At 40.3% G+C, this 17,500-nt stretch overlaps 1 protein-coding gene and 1 long non-coding RNA gene across 2 annotated transcripts in view; one reads left to right on the plus strand and one right to left on the minus strand.

Moving 5' to 3' along the window:
• LOC138020281 (zinc finger CCCH-type antiviral protein 1-like) overlaps positions 1 to 13,548 on the plus strand; it is a 14,573-nt gene extending 1,025 nt beyond the window's left edge. The window contains exons 1-6 of the mRNA XM_068867289.1: positions 1 to 1,548; positions 2,267 to 2,504; positions 2,879 to 3,089; positions 3,552 to 3,757; positions 6,272 to 6,508; positions 11,415 to 13,548. The exon at positions 1 to 1,548 is cut by the window's left edge and continues 1,025 nt beyond it. Coding sequence (XP_068723390.1) covers positions 1 to 1,548; positions 2,267 to 2,504; positions 2,879 to 3,089; positions 3,552 to 3,757; positions 6,272 to 6,508; positions 11,415 to 12,399 — 3,425 coding nt within the window. The 3' untranslated portion in view covers positions 12,400 to 13,548. The remainder of the gene's footprint in view (positions 1,549 to 2,266; positions 2,505 to 2,878; positions 3,090 to 3,551; positions 3,758 to 6,271; positions 6,509 to 11,414) is intronic.
• Positions 3,800 to 17,500, minus strand: part of LOC138020308 (uncharacterized) — a 13,775-nt gene continuing 74 nt past the window's right edge. The window contains exons 1-4 of the long non-coding RNA XR_011126318.1: positions 17,211 to 17,500; positions 15,975 to 16,116; positions 15,712 to 15,868; positions 3,800 to 4,140 (exon numbers count right to left, since the gene is read on the minus strand). The exon at positions 17,211 to 17,500 is cut by the window's right edge and continues 74 nt beyond it. This is a non-coding gene — a long non-coding RNA (uncharacterized lncRNA). The remainder of the gene's footprint in view (positions 4,141 to 15,711; positions 15,869 to 15,974; positions 16,117 to 17,210) is intronic.

Below are 17,500 nucleotides of genomic sequence, written 5' to 3' on the forward strand. Positions count from 1 at the left end.
ACACCTCGGCAGCCGAGTCAGATTCGACACCGAAGAATCTGGAAAGCGTAACATCAACTGGAGTCAGGCATCAGAGCCTCTCCGAAACCAGTTCTTGTTCAGTGGAGGGGGCCAAAGCAAGTACCATCAAGAAGAAGGCAGTCTTTGATTGCATTTTAAAGGAATACAATGGATCCGTGTCCATTGATACCATCTCAAAACGACAAGATTTATTTCCTGTCGGATGTGAAGCAGTTTTGGGTTGGTTTAAAGCAAGAGAGGATAGCTTTTTACTCAGCTCAGAGAAAGACGGGACGTTTGAGGTTAGTGTGTTTTCTAACAAGGCACGGTTGTGTTTTAATTCGATATGCACCAAGCAGGATTGCCAATATTTCCATGTTTGCCGTGAGTTCATAGCTGGTTACTGTAGGTTTGGAGCTACATGTACGAGAAATCATAGCTTTCATCATGATGAAGATCGAAAGTTCGTTTCCAAACTTAAGTTGAGCGGTTTCACACAAGAAGAGCTGCGTCGGCTTTTACGGCTGTCGATGCCTCAAGTCTGCTTGAAATACAACGACTCAGCGTGTACTAACGATAACTGCGGAAAAGTTCACATTTGCAAAGATTTTGTCAGAAAAACATGCTCTGATCTAAATTGCGACCTCGGACTCATGCACGAAGACACGTTCATGCAACCTGACACAGCTTCCACACTGAAGAAGTACGGCCTGAAATTAACAGGAGGAAACGCTAACTTCATCCTCAAGATGCTCCTGATTTGTGACAACGCAGCCAGTCAGAATCATGGCAACCGTGATATTATTCCCGTTCCTTTAAAGAGAGTTACTGGTGTGATCAGTGTTCAGAGTAACGAACCATCGGAAATAAAAGTTTTTGAGGCCCTTTGCAAAGAATACCAGTGCTCCGTTCCCTTTTCTGTGATTTCTAAACGAGCAGATCTATTTCCTCATGAATTGAAGAAAACTTTAATTGACAAGTGGTTTCGAAGAAAGAAAGGCAGTTTTTTGATCAGTGAGAGTGATCAAGGTGCGATTTTACAAGTAAGTGCTTATTCTTCGAAGGCGCGACTATGTTTGAGTTACAACAGATCTTATTATGGAGAGTGCCACACGAAGAACTGCTCCCACTTACACGTCTGCAAAGAGTACATTACTGATTCCTGCAATTATGGAGCGACCTGCTCGAAGAGTCACCACTTCCAAGATGAGAGGAACAAAGAATTGCTGTCTAACGTTAAACTGAATGCTTTAAACGACGAGGAACTACGAAACCTTGTGCTGTCTTCGACTCCTCAAGTCTGTGCAGAGTACAACAATGGCAAATGTGATCGAGGCGATGCCTGCAACAGAATACACATTTGCAACAAATATTTGAGAAGTGAGGGCTGCAGCGAGGGCAGTAAGTGCGACTTAAAACATGATTCAGCCATGCACACTCTTCACACAAAGGCAATCCTTGAGCGTTATCAGCTGGAAGATCTGAACCGCGATACAGTTAAAAGAATCGTGTTAGTTTACAAAGATTCGACGAAAGGCAAGGACAAAGGTTAGTTTTACAACATTTTGATTCTTCTCTTTTGAAAAAGAAAAAAAACGGAATCAGCTTTAAAATGTTTTGGCATCATAAAATTGCTATACATTATTTTCACCCTTTTAGATATCGCATGAATCGTAAACTGGTTTTGTTTCTGGCGGGAATTCGAACGATTCAATCTTCAAAAGTTCAAATGCCCGGGATTTGCCCGGGGGGAGGAGGGGGGGGGGGGTAGTGTGTTACGAGTTACGAGTTGATCGGCGCATAACGAATGCCGAAAACCTCTTGAAAATGTACTGAATTAAATATTTTGGGAGATCAATTCAAAATTTCCTTTTTTCTCGAAAATTTAAATGGCGTTGAAGCAGTCCGAAGAGTCTCTTCAATAACTGTAAAATGTACTCATACTCACTGACATCAGGCGGTAAAATTCAATGCGACGTCTGGTTTCTTTTTCCAAGCTCTCCGCAATCAAAGTGCTGGCTTCATTGCTTTTTCTTTCAACATATTCGCAACATCCGTTGAACTTTTGTTGAACGACTGTTGGTCAAATGTCTTATCTGTTTAAACCGACCTTGATGCCTACCGTGTCAGGGTAGGTGTCAGTATCTGAATGGATTAATTAATTTGTCTATTAACCCTTTCCATTGGCTGGGGTAAATGATAGATTTTTTTCTAAATAGGCTGCAATCAGACAAAAAAGCTGTCATTCTTGTGTATAAATCAACAGGGCACATTCATGCCGATAAGCCAGACGCACCCATCTGCTCAGATTTTCTCCTCGGCAAATGTAAGAAGGGCTTCAAGTGTCAAGGGCATCACTGTCCACTGCCTTTTCGCTGGCAGTACAATATAATTGGGGAATGGAACAGTTTTGTGTACGGAGACAACGAACAACTAGAGAAACTCTATTGTGACGTGAATCTGGAGCGATGCGAAGTCAGCAACGTTCAAATTACTTTATGGAGGTAAGGCCTGCTCGCGGCACAAAGTTGGCTTTTTTATCCCTGTAGCATAGCAAGCAAATCCACCTCTTTTTAAGGGAAGGCTTTTTTTTCCATTTTTAAAAATTTCTGTTTGTAGATTGTTAGTTTGCTTGACACGATTAGTGCGTTGTAAGAATTTAAGGTTTTTGTTTGAAATTCGTAAGTTAGAAATGCATCGGTCGCCTTAACGTTGACAACCTCCTCATCCACTTTATTATCCACTGTTTAGATAGAGAAACCGAGGAGAGAAATGGAGCAGTCGGGTAGACATATAGTGGAGTATTTACTATTTAATGGCAAGTTGGTAATGACATTTAGACCAACTAACTTTCGTTTCGCTTTCATTTTATTTTTAGGGAATGTTCACTTTCCGTCGACAATTATGACGTCATTATTCTGCTAGATAACAAGACCTTGTTTTTAAAGAATTGTGATACAGTGGCAACTCTGAGGCGTCTTTCCACTGTTTCTTATGTATTTGACGCAGACCAAATCACTGCCACACAGTGGATCTGGTACTGGAAAGACGAGCATAATATTTGGAGAAAGTATGATGTAGACCACGAGGTAAGTTGCAGCACCATTAGGAATGGATAAAATGACGAAATAACGCACAAGTCGATCAAATAGCTTTCGCCGATACTCGAGGTGTCATCATATTGCAATTTGTTAGCTTCTAAACAGAAGATAACCATCCTTCTTACTATTACATGAGTTTTTAAGCACTTTAAAGAGTTACTTTGCATTAAATATATGGCAGGACTACTCAAATTTGTGGCAGCGTTAATTCTATTTAACTCCTTACCGACTTGGCCTTAACATCGTAACAGAATTGGAAAAACGAAAGGTAGTAGTTATCCTCGCACTTAACTGGACAATTTAAGCATTTTAAGTTTGTATGAGACAGTTGCTTAAATTGTTCAGTTAAGTGCGAAGATCATACTCTTGGCACACTAGTATTGGAAAAGCTACGCACCGTCAAAGAGTACCTGTCCAATGTTCACACTGAATGCCTTTGTATGACTGTAGGGGAAGGATCTACAGCAAGCTTTAGAGGACGCCTTTTTAAACAAACGACATGGATTCAGGTTTCGAATTGCTGACCAAGATTACAGAATGAAGTTTGTTCCAGAATCCGACATGAGCCAAACAAACGTGAAGTATGGTACCACAAGAAACGTAAGACGACGCCCTGCAAAATTTGTATCCAGAGATGACATTCAAGTTATGGAGAGGTACTGTGCAAATGTATGACAAGTGTCGAAGGTTGGCCATGTCGTTGTTCAGGGTAATCTCAGAATTATAGCTCCCTGCAATTGTCTTCAAAGTAGAAAAACAGTATCTTTCAATAATAAATGAAGCAATTAAGGTAATGATAACCCTATAGTGGGCAGAAACCAAAGAAATGCGCTATACTTAGCTATTAGGCTGTAACCCGCATCGGTGGCGGAGTATTTTATCTCGGGATTATTCCAACACGCGGGCGTAAATCAAAGATAGCTCCGTTGTATTTTGGCCGCAAGTGGTATGGTGACGAGTATTTATATCCACGCCGTCGACGTCTTTGAGCCACAGCCGGAAACCGGAAGTGAACGTTTCGCATGCCATGACACAGTCGCTGAAAAGGAACGTAGCAGTATAAATATGAAACTGATCAAGACAGCTTTAAATTAAAAAAAAGAAAGCACACTTCCGGTTTCCGTCCGCGGCTAAACTAGGGAGATTAGGGAGCGTTTTTGAGATGCGGACGGCAACAGGAAAAGAACATTTCGTGTGCCATGGAAGTGGTGTCTCCCAGATTTTTATACTAATCATCTCTAGCGGAGAAAAGATACTTTGCAATGCACATGTGGTTGTGTGAAGACAAGTTAAAAGGGAAAAAAGCTCACTTGCGGTTGACGTCCGCGTCTCAAAAACGCGCGTGCTTAAGCTCCCTAGTTTAAGCAAGGACAACGGCAACGTCAACGAAAACGTCACTCCAAAAAATAACTTGTGCAAACGGGGAACTATCCTGTAACTGGATGGGTACGAACAGTTTTAAAGTCAAAATAGAAAATGAGTGGTTCATTGTTATATCATCGCTCCCGTTGTCGTCAAAACCTGATATTTGGTGATTTCACCGCGTTGTTGTTTTGTGGAGTCGAGCAAAGAAATGCATTGAAATTCGTGCCGCACGTGCAGCTCGAGTTTTTTTCTTTTTTTAACCAATAATATTTTTGCTTTGTGGCGTTGTCGTTGCCGTATATGTAGCCGTCGTCTTTGCTAAATTTAACTCCCTTTTAAAAACACCGGGGCCCGGTGGTTCAAAAGCCGATTAACGCTAATCCCAGATAAAAAATTAACCAAGGAGTTTATTTCTCTTCTCCTAAATGCTGTTCAACACTGATATTTGGCAAAACTTTACATTAGAAGAAGTCAATCTTGAAAAACAAAAGTAAACGAAAGAAATTTTCACCAAAAAGTTGAAAACATGAAACAAAAGTTTACACTAATCCTGGATTAAGTTAATCGGCTTTCGAACAACCGGGCCCTGGTGTTTAAACTCCCCAGTATCCCGCTATTGACGGTGGCCATTAACGTGCTTATGAACAAGTGGACAGGGGTTAACCTGAATTCCATTTGATTACAGACCGTCGCGGATCCTCAGATCGCAATAAATAAATAAATAAATAAATAAATAAATAAATAAATAAATACATAAATACATAAATCAACTTTATTTTATGCACTTTTCTGCGAAATAGCGAAAATAAATCGACTTAATAATAGACAAGGGAAAGCCAGAATTTCAAGAAATGAGGAGGCTGGCTCTCTCTCATCGAACTAAAGTTGATGATTTATAGGACGCTCTTCAATTCGTTTTACACACGACGACTAAGGAATAATATCATCCTTCGGAATCAGCCGTTAGCAGCGCTCTTACAAGCAGAATGTTTCATGTGATAATTAGACATTTTGTACATCAAGTAAGGCACTTTATCCAAAATTCTATTTCAACATTCCTTTCTGTTTCAATTACACAGATGTGCACAACGTACATCCATGGTACATTTGTCATAGTTTGCCCATGGCCGGTGGGGCGTGCAACTGTTAGTTGTTGCAGGAACTTTGCCCATGGCCGGTGGGCCGTGCAACTGTTAGTTGTTGCAGGAACTTTTACTGACTCACACAGGCAATTGGAGGTTCGTTTAAACCTTAAACGTCTCGTGTTTGTGGGGATCTGAAATCTCTTATAAATAAAACTATTCGGCTAAGAACCTCGCGATGAAATTACACCCGAGGTCATTTGGTCGTATGTTACATGTAACTAAACTAAAAGTACTAAAGAATATTTAATTTATTCGCAGACAAATTCAAACAACCTAGCTACCTTCAAAATTACAAAGCAGTTTTAAAATTCTCTAAATCCTCAGAGGCACGACGTCACCATGTTGAAATCTGAGAAGACCCCAAGGACGAGATTGATTTAAAAGATTCAGAATTCCAAAGCATTGCTGCTTGAAACTAAAATAACTAAACCTGACCGAAATCATGTTCGATTTATAAATAAAAATAAATCATGTTTGCCTATTATGATTAGTATTAGAGCAGTTTTGAAATTACCGAAAAATGACATCATATCATTCAGAATGAGCTTGGGAGAGGTCTTCACCTCTTTTTAAATTCCGGCCACTTGTTTAATCAGTGATCCTTACTTGAGTTATTCTTGAACGGAAAGGAAGGCATTATTGATTTTTTTTCTTTGATAGGTCCAAAACCATGTTAGCTACTAAACAGCAACGACAGAAAAAGATGAAGACTTTTCAGCTTCCCGCGCATTGGTCTTCAATGCCATCCGAGACACAACATAAACGTGTTCCATTGTCCTCTTCATCGGAGGAATTTAAAGACGTGGAGAAACTGTTCAGGAAGTCAATCATAAAAAGTGTGGAGATCTTAAGGATTGAACGCGTTCAAAACTCGTTTATGTGGGAGAAATATCAAAGGTAATTTTCCGGTTTACTTAGTTTCTCAAGGGACTGGATCCTGATTTTCCAGTTCTTAGTTATTTTGGTGTAACTATCGAACTTACATGAATGGGGTTGGTGTATTACTGCCCTTTTCCCTAACATCTAATTCTTTAATTTTGTACAAGAGTGAATTAGATAAGAGTGTAGATCTATCACTTTGAGGTCTTGCCACAGCACAGTCACAAATGTATTTATTTTTAGACACACTTTGCGCGCGAATTTGGGCCGCCAATTTTAACCAATGAGAAGAAACCATGTTGCGCGTGACTGCTTCTGTCATGTTCTTTTAGGCACATGACAAGCGATTTTCGCGGGAACGGGTATTCTAAAAATAGACTCACTTGTGACTGTGCTGTGGTATGACGCGTTTTTCCTATCAAAATTCAATTTAATATCTAGATTTAGCCAAGCCTAAAAGCGGAGCGTCCTGGTTATTTATTCTTACTGCCTGTAGGATCAGTGAAAATAAAAAGTTCCGAATTGTCCGCGTTTTGATGTTTCCGGTTGCTGCTTTAATAATTAAATCATTTTCTTTGCTTTCTTCTGTAGAAAAATTCATTGCCTAACTAGTGAATTCCACGGTAAATTTTACGCTAAAAACTGATATCGCATGAATCACGAAGCGATGAATACGATATCGGTTTTTCCAGTCAAATTTACTTTGGAATTCACCAGTTTGGCCATGAATTTTTCTTGAACCGCATGAGTTTGAAAAGAAAACAAGCCTCAGCGAGCGAATGGAAAAGGAAAAAAGCCATTTCAGAGTCAACTGTCAATAGCCAGCGAATAGGAGTCACGCTAAAATTTGAAGCCATTAAAAAAAATATATATATATATTAGTTCAAGCTCAAAGAAGAGTTTTACTGATGTACTTTATTCCACTTTATCTCTGAAAACGAGATTATTCACATTTTGATGTATTTCCAGCTTGGCTTGGAACAAGAATCGGCAAAATACGGCAATGCAACCAATTGCAAGAAAGGACGAACTTCAAACAGGATCCGCTCCAATACTTAATAACGTTTAGGTGCTTTAAACAAACTTCTGAAAACACAAGCTAGTGAGATTTCCCCCTAATTTTACGAGAACTCATTGCGATTACGTATTTATAACATAAGGGCAAAATTTTCTTGTCACTTTCGAGGCGCAACGAAAACCAGTTGGGCAAACGGATTAATAAAGCACTTGTTTGCTCGCATTTTAGAGCAAACATACAAACAAATCAACTTTTTCGTTATGTCCAAAAGAGTACAGATAATTGTTATTTAATTTCAGTTGACAATAAAAATTCGATTAGAAGAAGGAGAACCGATTAAACCACCTTTTCACCGAATTCACTACGCTGTTTATCATTTGCCACGATCCACTCGCAGGGAAGGTGGACTAGCTGTCATCGCACGTAAAGGGTTTCAAGTTACGGAAAATGAAGGCTGCATGTTTTCTACGTTCGAACACTTCGATTTAACTATCACCTCTGGTAACAAGGTTTTTCGCCTTGTGACAGTATATCGACCTTCACCGTCCAGAAAAAATGGTTTTACAGTAGAAAGGTTCTTCTCTGAATTCTCTTCGTTCTTAGAGGAGTTAACCGTTACATCCTATCAATTCCTTCTTTGTGGTGATTTTAACTTCCACGTTGACGATAATGGAAACGCATACGCCAAACAATTCCACGATCTTCTTTTTTCTGCTGATCTGAAACAGGGTGTTAATGGCCCTACCCATCGTCTGGGTCATACTCTGGATCTTCTGATCACTCGCGAGATGGATACTTTAATTTCTCATATAGGAATTCTACCAGATCCTCTCTCTGACCATCAAGTGGTCGTGTGCTCCATACATTTACCGCGGCCTCCTGCCACTCGTATAACTGTTACGCGTCGCAAGACTCGTGACATTGATCTTGATGCTTTTCAGAAGGACATTTGCTCTGTTTTCTCTAAGGTTTCAGTTGATGACTTGGACGACGTGATAACTGTGTTTGATGACACACTGCGCCTTCTACTTAACAAGTATGCCCCAGAACAAACAAGGAATATAACCCTAAGGCCACACGCGCCCTGGTTCTCAGATGAGCTTCGAGAATTAAAACGTGTCAAAAGGCGCTGTGAAAGAAAATTTCAATCCACTAAGTTAACAATTGACAAGCAAATTTATTATCAAGCCTGCCGCAATTATAATCGCCTGTTAGAGGTTTCGAAATCCAAGTACTTGAAGGATAAATTTAGTACGTCTGACATGAAGCAACTTTTCAAGCTCGTCGATGGTATGTTCAGCGTAAAGTCTGCTCCAATTTTACCGACACATGATTCTCTTGATCACTTGGTGGAGAGTTTTAGCGACTTCTTCGAATCTAAAATCACCAATATCAGATGTTCTCTTTCTCAACAACTATTCTCTTGGCCCAATTGCAAATGTGGGACTAACGCATCGTGCTCTACCTCCTTCAGTCAGTTTGATTGCGTCTCTACTAATGGTCTCAAGACTTTCATTCAGTCATCAAAAAGTAAAAGTTGTGCTCTCGATCCAATACCTACTTGGTTGTTAAAGGACTGTATTGATGTTCTGTTACCTATTCTAACTGATATCATGAACGCGTCTTTGGATCAGGGCATTTTTCCCTCTCTTTTCAAGAAGTCATTGGTTCACCCTCTGATTAAAAAGGATAACCTTGATGCCGACGTCTTTGCCAACTATCGGCCCATTTCCAACCTATCGTTTCTCTCTAAGACGTTAGAGAGAATAGTGGCTTCCCAGATTGAGGGTTATCTCACTACCAATGGCCTATTTGCTAAAATGCAATGAGCGTACAGAAAGCATCATAGTACTGAAACTGCTCTTCTGCGAGTTGTTAATGATATTCATCAGGCCATCGAGAATAAATGCGAAGCTGTTCTAGTGTTATTAGATCTGTCTGCGACTTTTGACACGATAGACAACGCTATTCTTCTCGATAGGCTTCGGGATCGCTATGGCTTCTCTGGAACGGTTCTTCGTTGGATTGAATCATACCTTAAGGATCGTCCTCAATGCATTGTCCTTGATAAGATTCTTTCTCGACCAAGATATTTGTCTTGCGGTGTCCCTCAAGGGTCCGTCCTGGGACCACTGCTATTCTCGCTTTATATCGCCCCTCTTGAAGATATCATCTCTGCACACGGACTCGACGCAATGATGTATGCTGATGACACCCAGCTCTACATTTTTATGCGTAAAGGGAACCGCGTTGTTGCTTTAGAAAATCTCAGTCTGTGTCTGGATGATATTATGAGTTGGAATTTATGCAATATGCTTAAATGTAATCCATCAAAGACTGAAATTATCCATTTTTCTTCGCGTTTTTCTCCTCCTGAACCGATTGCTTCGATTAAAGTTGGCCATCACTACGTTCAGCCTACCAGTGTTATCAAAAACCTTGGAGTCACGCTTGATTCACATCTCACCTTTGTTCCTCATGTCAACAACATCTGTCGCGCTCTTTCGCGTTCGTTTCATTCCATTGGCAGAATCAGAAAATATCTTTCGCAAGCGGATACTGAGCGCATTGTCCATGCCTTCGTTTTATCGAAATTGGATTATTGTAATAGCTTGCTTTATGGGTTGCCTTCTCGTGAAATTGAGAAACTTCAGAGATTGAAGAACACCGCGGCAAGATTAACTGTGTGCATGAAGAAGAGCGATCACATTACTCCTGTTCTTAAAAAGTTGCACTGGCTTCCTGTTAATGACCGAATAACTTTTAAGTTACTGTTGCTTACGTATAAATCTATTAATGGCCTTGCTCCGGTGTATATTAATGAACTGTTGCATCATTACACTCCCTGCCGTTCTCTTCGTTCCAGTGATTCCAATTTCCTTGTTATCCCGAAGACTACTACAATTACCTACGGAGATAGATCTTTTGCGGCTATTGCTCCAAAGTTATGGAATCAGCTACCGCTTGCCATTAGACAAAGCGATAGTGTTGATAGTTTTAAAAGGGCTATGAAAACGTACCTGTTTCGTGAGAGCTCTTTTTTTTTGAGTTGTAAAAAGCATGGAGACATTTTATATGTAGAATGCGTTTTTAAGAACTTTAATTGTTATTATTATTATTATTTTAAAAATACGCATCCACTTTAAATAACGCATCCGTAAAAAAAACAAACGGTTTACTGCCCAAGGAAAGAATTTGTGGAGTAACTTCTTCCACTAAGTATGAGCTATTACTGGTATTCTGTTTTGTCGTTGTCGTTCTGTTTCGCTCTCCTTTCGTTTCTGTTCTAGACATAGGTCCTCCAGGCATCATGTAACCTTATCAGAGCTTCTGCCAAAAATTGAAATACAGAGAAAAAAGCAGCTCTAAGCAAATTAAAAATAAACACTCAGCTTTAAGTTTATATCCCTTCTATGCTTGACTTGAACAACTGCGTAGACACCAGTGTGGACCACAGATATCATGACTCCGATATAAAAAGGAAGGGGTGCTCGTCTTACCTTTTAGGGGTTAGAAAAGCGGTTTTGGTACCTCTTACCTTTAGCGGTACCTTTTAGGGTACTGAGCCGAAAAACCATGACAGAAGACATTTGACAATTAACTTATTTTTAATTTCGTCTAATTAAAACCCATAATTTGGTACCTCTTGGGGGTGAAAAAATGTTCACACCACGCCCACAAAACAGGATCTTGGTACCTCGTAGGGGTTCTTTTCAAAATTTCCCACGAGCACCCCCGCATCCCCGTCCTTTTTATATGGTAGCCCCCCCCCCCCCCCCCCCCCCTTTACTCTATTTTTCATTTTGTACCATTTTGCTTGATCGCCGTCCAACTGAGCTTAAAGTTTATGGCGGTTTCTTCAAAATCCATAGAAAGGCGTTTTTTAATCTGTCCTTTACTCTTTAGGAAGAAAGAAAACATGTCAGCAGAAAGGAAAGCACCGATTAACGAGAAGCAACTGTTTCATGGAACAAGCCCAAATGCTGTGGAAGCTATCTGCAAGCAAAATTTTGACTGGCGTTTGCACGGAAAGAACGCGACCAAATACGGAGAGGGGAGCTATTTCGCATTGAATTCTTCGTATAGCGACTCGTACGCCTCACAAGACGACAACTCTTCCCAATTCATGTTCGTTGCCAAAGTTCTTGTTGGATGTTATGCCAAGGGCCAGTCCAGCTATCGCAGACCCCCTGCGAAGGATCCAAGTAATCCCGCCAGCGACCTTTTCGACTGCTGTGTGGATAACACAGGGTCACCAAGTATTTTTGTTGTCTTTGACACAGACCAGTTTTACCCAGAATATATCATTGAGTATCGTGCTTTTCGACAAACAAGCTCCAGCAGATACCCAGGCGTTTATCAGCAGCAACCTGCAAAGCCAACCCCTCCTCCGTGGTTGGTCAACACTGCTCGAAGTGCCCCACTAAAGTCAATACTAAAGCCACAACGCTCTCAAACGCATGCTACTGCGCATGCCAGCAGTAAAATTTCAAGCAATCCAGTATCATCCAGCGCGTATCGTCCGGGGACGTCAGCACAGTCAGCAAATGTTGGTTATTCGAATACCTCTTACCCAGTGTCAGCTAATACGGCATCAAGAGTGGCTCCCTCTTATTCCAGTGTGCCATCACCAGTAGCTTCAAGTCCTTATTCTTCTTCAACTTCAAATACCGTCTATAGTTCGAGGCCATCCTCTTCGAACTTACCAACCTGGAATACCAGTCACTATAGTTCATCATCAAATTCAGGTACTTCGCATCACACCGCCACTACGCCTAGACGGTCTTCATCCACGGCTTATAGTGATCAACATTCTTGGTATTCCTCTAACGCAAGTCGACATCACAGTACATATGACAAGGAGAAAAAGCCCAAATGTTCTGTTATGTAAAGAGAAATTACCTACTTGGCTGTTGATCAAGAAAACTTTCCATAAAAGCTAGCTGCTTATTAGCCATTCTAAACTGGACTGCGAACTTCATTGTAGAGTAGTTTTTTGGGCAATCTTTGCGGACGTCATTTCTTCATAATTTTCTTCAAAAAGTCATTAATCGATGCGCAGAGAAACCTTAAAAATTTCACAGATTAACATTTACTCAATTATAAAAGCAAGCGATAAGAAATGACGACGTTTCGATCGTCCTAGATTCATTTTTAAGTCGTCGTTCAAGTTCATGAAATTGTGCATATATTCGGTTTTAAATCAATATTTGCTTCAAAATCATTTAAAACTCATAAACGAAACAGTCCCTCAGATCACCGATTAAACGTCACGTGCACGAGCTTTAAAACTGGAAAACACTCCTCATTAGAATTATATATGTAAAGCATACTGATATGGAATATTTTTCTTGTATGCTAATATTCTCCTCACAATTTGAGCCTTTGTTCGGACTCCAGAGGGATTCGCTGTTTGCGAAATGTTTTTGAAGCCCCTTTTTTAGTAAACTAGGTATTTTTTTACGGGTCTAAAACCACTGAGCTTCGCCTCGTGGTTCAAAACCCGATAAACACACCTGCTCGTTTATTAAACAGTACTTAACAATCCGATGACAAAAAGGTAATAAGAATACAGCAAGAAAGCGTGGAAACGGTCGAACCATCGTCATTTTACTTTTAAGCACTTGTCTTTATAAGAGAAATCTTAGTTGCAACAAAACAAATTGATATTTTTTTGGTTGGCAAAAGCGTCAATTTTATTGGTTCATAATTTTCTGGTCATAAGTGAGCCACATCCTTCGAGAATCCGACTGGGATTTCTTTTTCTCTTGAGAAATGAAGAAAAAAACGAAAATAAAAGAGATTAAGATTTAAAAAGACTAAGGAACACACAAAAAAGCAAACTTAAAGAACGGTGAAAATGATAGCGTGCAGCCGGCCATTGACTAAGGCGAATTGTAAGAACAAGTTTTCGTCCTTTCACCGCAAACATTTTCGCGTATGATCGTATGGTTAATTTTCTAGTGTAAGTCTAAAGTTCGACGATGAATGTGCGAATATAGTTTACTGATTATATTAAATACGATTGTTAAATTTTTAACCTCGGATAATGCATTTCTCGTGCTCTGATTGGTTCACTCAATTTCGGTTATCAGCTCATATACCTTAGTTTGACCTTGTATGATTGCGCGAAGCGTTGCTATAAGCTGAAAATTTCTTCCCCGGAAAGCGAAATTTCTCTCTGAATAAAGCCAAAATAGAAGAAAAAACTTTTTTCGTGGAAAGTTTGGATCAATTCCGACATTTAGAAGTACGCGAAAAGGCAGGAAATGTTTTTGTGATGAGCCTACGTCTGTCTGACCACGTGCACAAGGTATTACACAACATCGCATCTTCATCAAGTTTTTCGATTTCGCTCGGGTTTTCTCCCTTCCTTCGCTCATAATTCTTACTTCCAAATTTTTGAAGTTTACGGAATTTAATAAAACAATTATTCCATTCGCGCTGGCTGGATATGAGACTGGTTATAGCCAACTCCGCGCTACGCGCCTCGTTTGCGTTGGCTATTTACGATCTCATATCCAACGCGCGCTCATGGAATACTTGTTAATTATATAGAGGATATTACACTGCCGCTGTGCTCGCTCGTGAAATATTTTCAGCACCAGAAGTAAAGTTTCGTATCTCCAAGCGGTCATGTAATATTTTGTTTATTATATAAACACCAATGAAATAGCAAACCATTTCATTTAATTTTTTTTTTGCAGTCCTAACGTAGAACAACGGCGCGATTTATTATGTAACCATAGCAACAGTGATCTTTTCACGTGTGAAGATAACATGTTATTTTCGTACGTAAAGACAAGCATGTTTTTGTGCGAAAGCTCACTTGATATTTTATTGGTGTTTATATAATAAATATTTTTTTAAACGCCCACTTCAAGATGACGGATATACTTACCGTGACAGACAGCTTGTGGCTGCCCATATAGGGTTAGGATAACTAGCCAAAAACTTGCTATTTTGGACAGTCAGTCGTCGGTAGTCTAGTGGTAAAGTTTCCGCTTGGGAATCCGACTAACATGGTTCGACCCTTCTTTCGGCCTTTTTTTGTCTGTAACTAAAAAAAGCAAAAAAAGCAGGAAATTTGCAGTGTGTGTGGCATGATTTATTGTGACGGTGGCCCGCAGTCCTTTTCCAGATTTTTGATTAGCAGTATCGTCAACTTACGTTTAGATGTGCATTGGCATGTGAGTGTTGTCGAATGCAGTCTGAATTGGACAAATGAGCTTCAATTTGCCTGTAATTTCATTCACTTCAGCCCTTTGCGATCCCTGAAGCTGTTGCTTTTTCATCAGTGTTATTTTGTTAGTTACCAGTCTGCCACGGTAAATATCCGTCGTCTTGAAGCTGGCGTTGAATAAACGGACCCCGGCACAGCCCAGGTTTCGAGGGAAGGCACCGTTTTTTTTTTTTTCAGAATTTCAGTTCTGAGTTCGACATGCATTACCTACTGCAACCTCGTTCCCATCGACAAAGAGACCCCTGGGAACGAGGTTGTACATGCTGAATCAAATGTGCAACGTTTCCAAATGGTTTAACCTTGCACGGCGAATCTGATTAACACTGTGTAAGTTAGAATTTTTCAGATCTAATAAAGAACTGTTGTTGTTGTTGTTGTTTTGAGTGTGTTGCTAACTTAATGTTCAACATACATAAATCAGAAAATGTATAGCATATTCGTAAAATAAAATTCCTGAAATGAGGATTAGCTGGGGATTTTCACGTCAATCGAAATAGGGAGAAAACATGAATACTGGAGAGGAAACTGGAGCTTCTTTGTTTACATTCCTCAAAAGGTGTCAACTGTCCTTGACTTCTCGACAACCCATCTGGTTCTATTTGCTCCAGCTGCGTCTAAGAGAATGACACCAGTATATTTGTGATCTCTATATATATCTGGATATTGGTTTCGTTTTTTTTTTTGTGCGTGTTAAACTTTATAAACCGAGACGTAGTCGAGGACCATAAACATGCAAAAAAAAAAAAAAAAAAAAAAACCCAGGCCAATATCCAGTCATTTAGATTTATTATATAGGATGAAACACCAAAAATGATCTTTGATCTTGAGGGGACCAAGCGAGAAATCTCGAGCGGGCAAGATACCTCCATCTTGCCCGCTCGGGTAGCCAATCCCAGCGCGGGATTTGGTTCACCTTGCCCGCTCACGAAGCTAGTCATTTAATAGAGCGTTTTCACTCACGTGGACAGCAGCCATATTGGATTACTGAAAATAAAGGAAAGTATTTGCACAAAATTAGAGTTCAATTCCCGGAGGATCAGTTTCGTACACCATCATGGCCGCCATTCCTTTGTTTTGGAACACCAACATGACCTCCGTGACGTTATGTCAAAACGCTCTATAAAGAGAGAGAGGTAGTGGATTAATAAGAACACAACTTGCAACACGTTCCGACAATTCGTGTAAATTTCCACCATTCACCCTTCATTTCGAAGCAGACTTACCGTGGCCTTGTTCTTGCATGGGTTTTGCCGTGATCCACAGCAACACTGAGCAGTCCAATTAGTGTTTGCGACGAACAGCCGACACGCCTTCTCCCTGACTTGGTGGAGCACGTTGACTTGCAACGACGTGACAGTTCGTCCTCTAAATAAAAGCGCGGCCGACAAAATCAACCAAACAAGCAATGAACAGACCTAATCGGCTTAGTCAATGTTGTACCCAATTCAAACCCCTTGGGAATAAAATGTTTTCCTCCAGGAAGTTTGTGACGTTATTGTAATCCCGTCACGCTCTCTTGTAATTGAATACGTCTTTGGTTACCCTTTTAGGGGCGTAATTTGTGTCAGTTAGCTTCGTTCTTTCCTATCTTCAGTTAAGTGATTTACAATCTTACAAAACGTGTTGCCTTCCATAAGACGTAGAAACCTTACATGGTGTCAGAATTTGTCGAATCCAATAGCCTCTAGTATAGAATCATGGGAAAAGACGGAGAAGGGTCCAGTACTAGTCAAATGCCACAAGTTGTTCCCCCCGCGCCGATAACCCCCGAAGATGGACCTCACAGAAACTGTAGCAGGGAATTGGAAGACGCCCAAGCGCATGTGGAATAATTATGAGGTAGCCTCAAGACTTCGGACCAAAGCAACGAACTTTGGTCAGCTATTTTCCTATCCTGCATCGGCCCAGACGTATTGGACATTTACGACGGTCTCCCGTTCGACAACGACGAAGAAAAGACCGACATTGAGAAAAATACTTCATTGGTGAAACAAACGTAACATATGAGAGGTATTTGTTTAACAACCGCAAACAGGAATCTGATGAATCATTTGATGCTTATATTTGACTAACTTGCGGATCCCCTGCCAAAACGTGCAACTTTGGCGAACTAAGGGATAACCTGATACGCGCTGGCCCACAGCTCTTGCGACGCACGCAAGAGACTCCAAAAACCAAAGCTGAGGAGCTGCCTGACAAAGTTTGTCCAGAGGAGCCCACTCGTGCTCCTATATGTCCACAGTCCACACCATCATCGATAGTGCCAACCATGGTAGAACAGCGTCGAGCTAGCGGAACCTCTACAACTCCAGTTCCAACAACAACGCGCTGTGGCAGTATTGTCAGACCTCCAGAATGTTATCAATAAACAATTTTCTCAGTTTAAAAAAACAAAAGACAATGACTCCTTGATTCATGATAATAATTATATACAGGACAGCAACAATTAGTTGTCATACCGTTTAGATTATTGAGGAAATTCTTTTCCACTGTAACTTTCGGTTTTTTTAATCATTTCCACTACTTCTGAAAGGAAGGGAGATGTGACGTTATTGTAATCCCGTCACACTCGCTTGTAATTGAATACGTCTTTGGTTACCCTTTTAGGGGTGTATTTTGTGTCAGTTAGCTCAGTTCTTTCCTATCTTCAGTAAAGTGATTTACAATCTTAAAAAAGGCGTAAGACGTAGAAACGTTACAGAGTTCGTGCAATTTTTTTCATTCATAATGTTCTTAATATCTTATAGAT

Source organism: Montipora capricornis, chromosome 2 (assembly GCF_036669925.1).
Source record: "Montipora capricornis isolate CH-2021 chromosome 2, ASM3666992v2, whole genome shotgun sequence".
NCBI lineage: Eukaryota > Metazoa > Cnidaria > Anthozoa > Scleractinia > Acroporidae > Montipora > Montipora capricornis.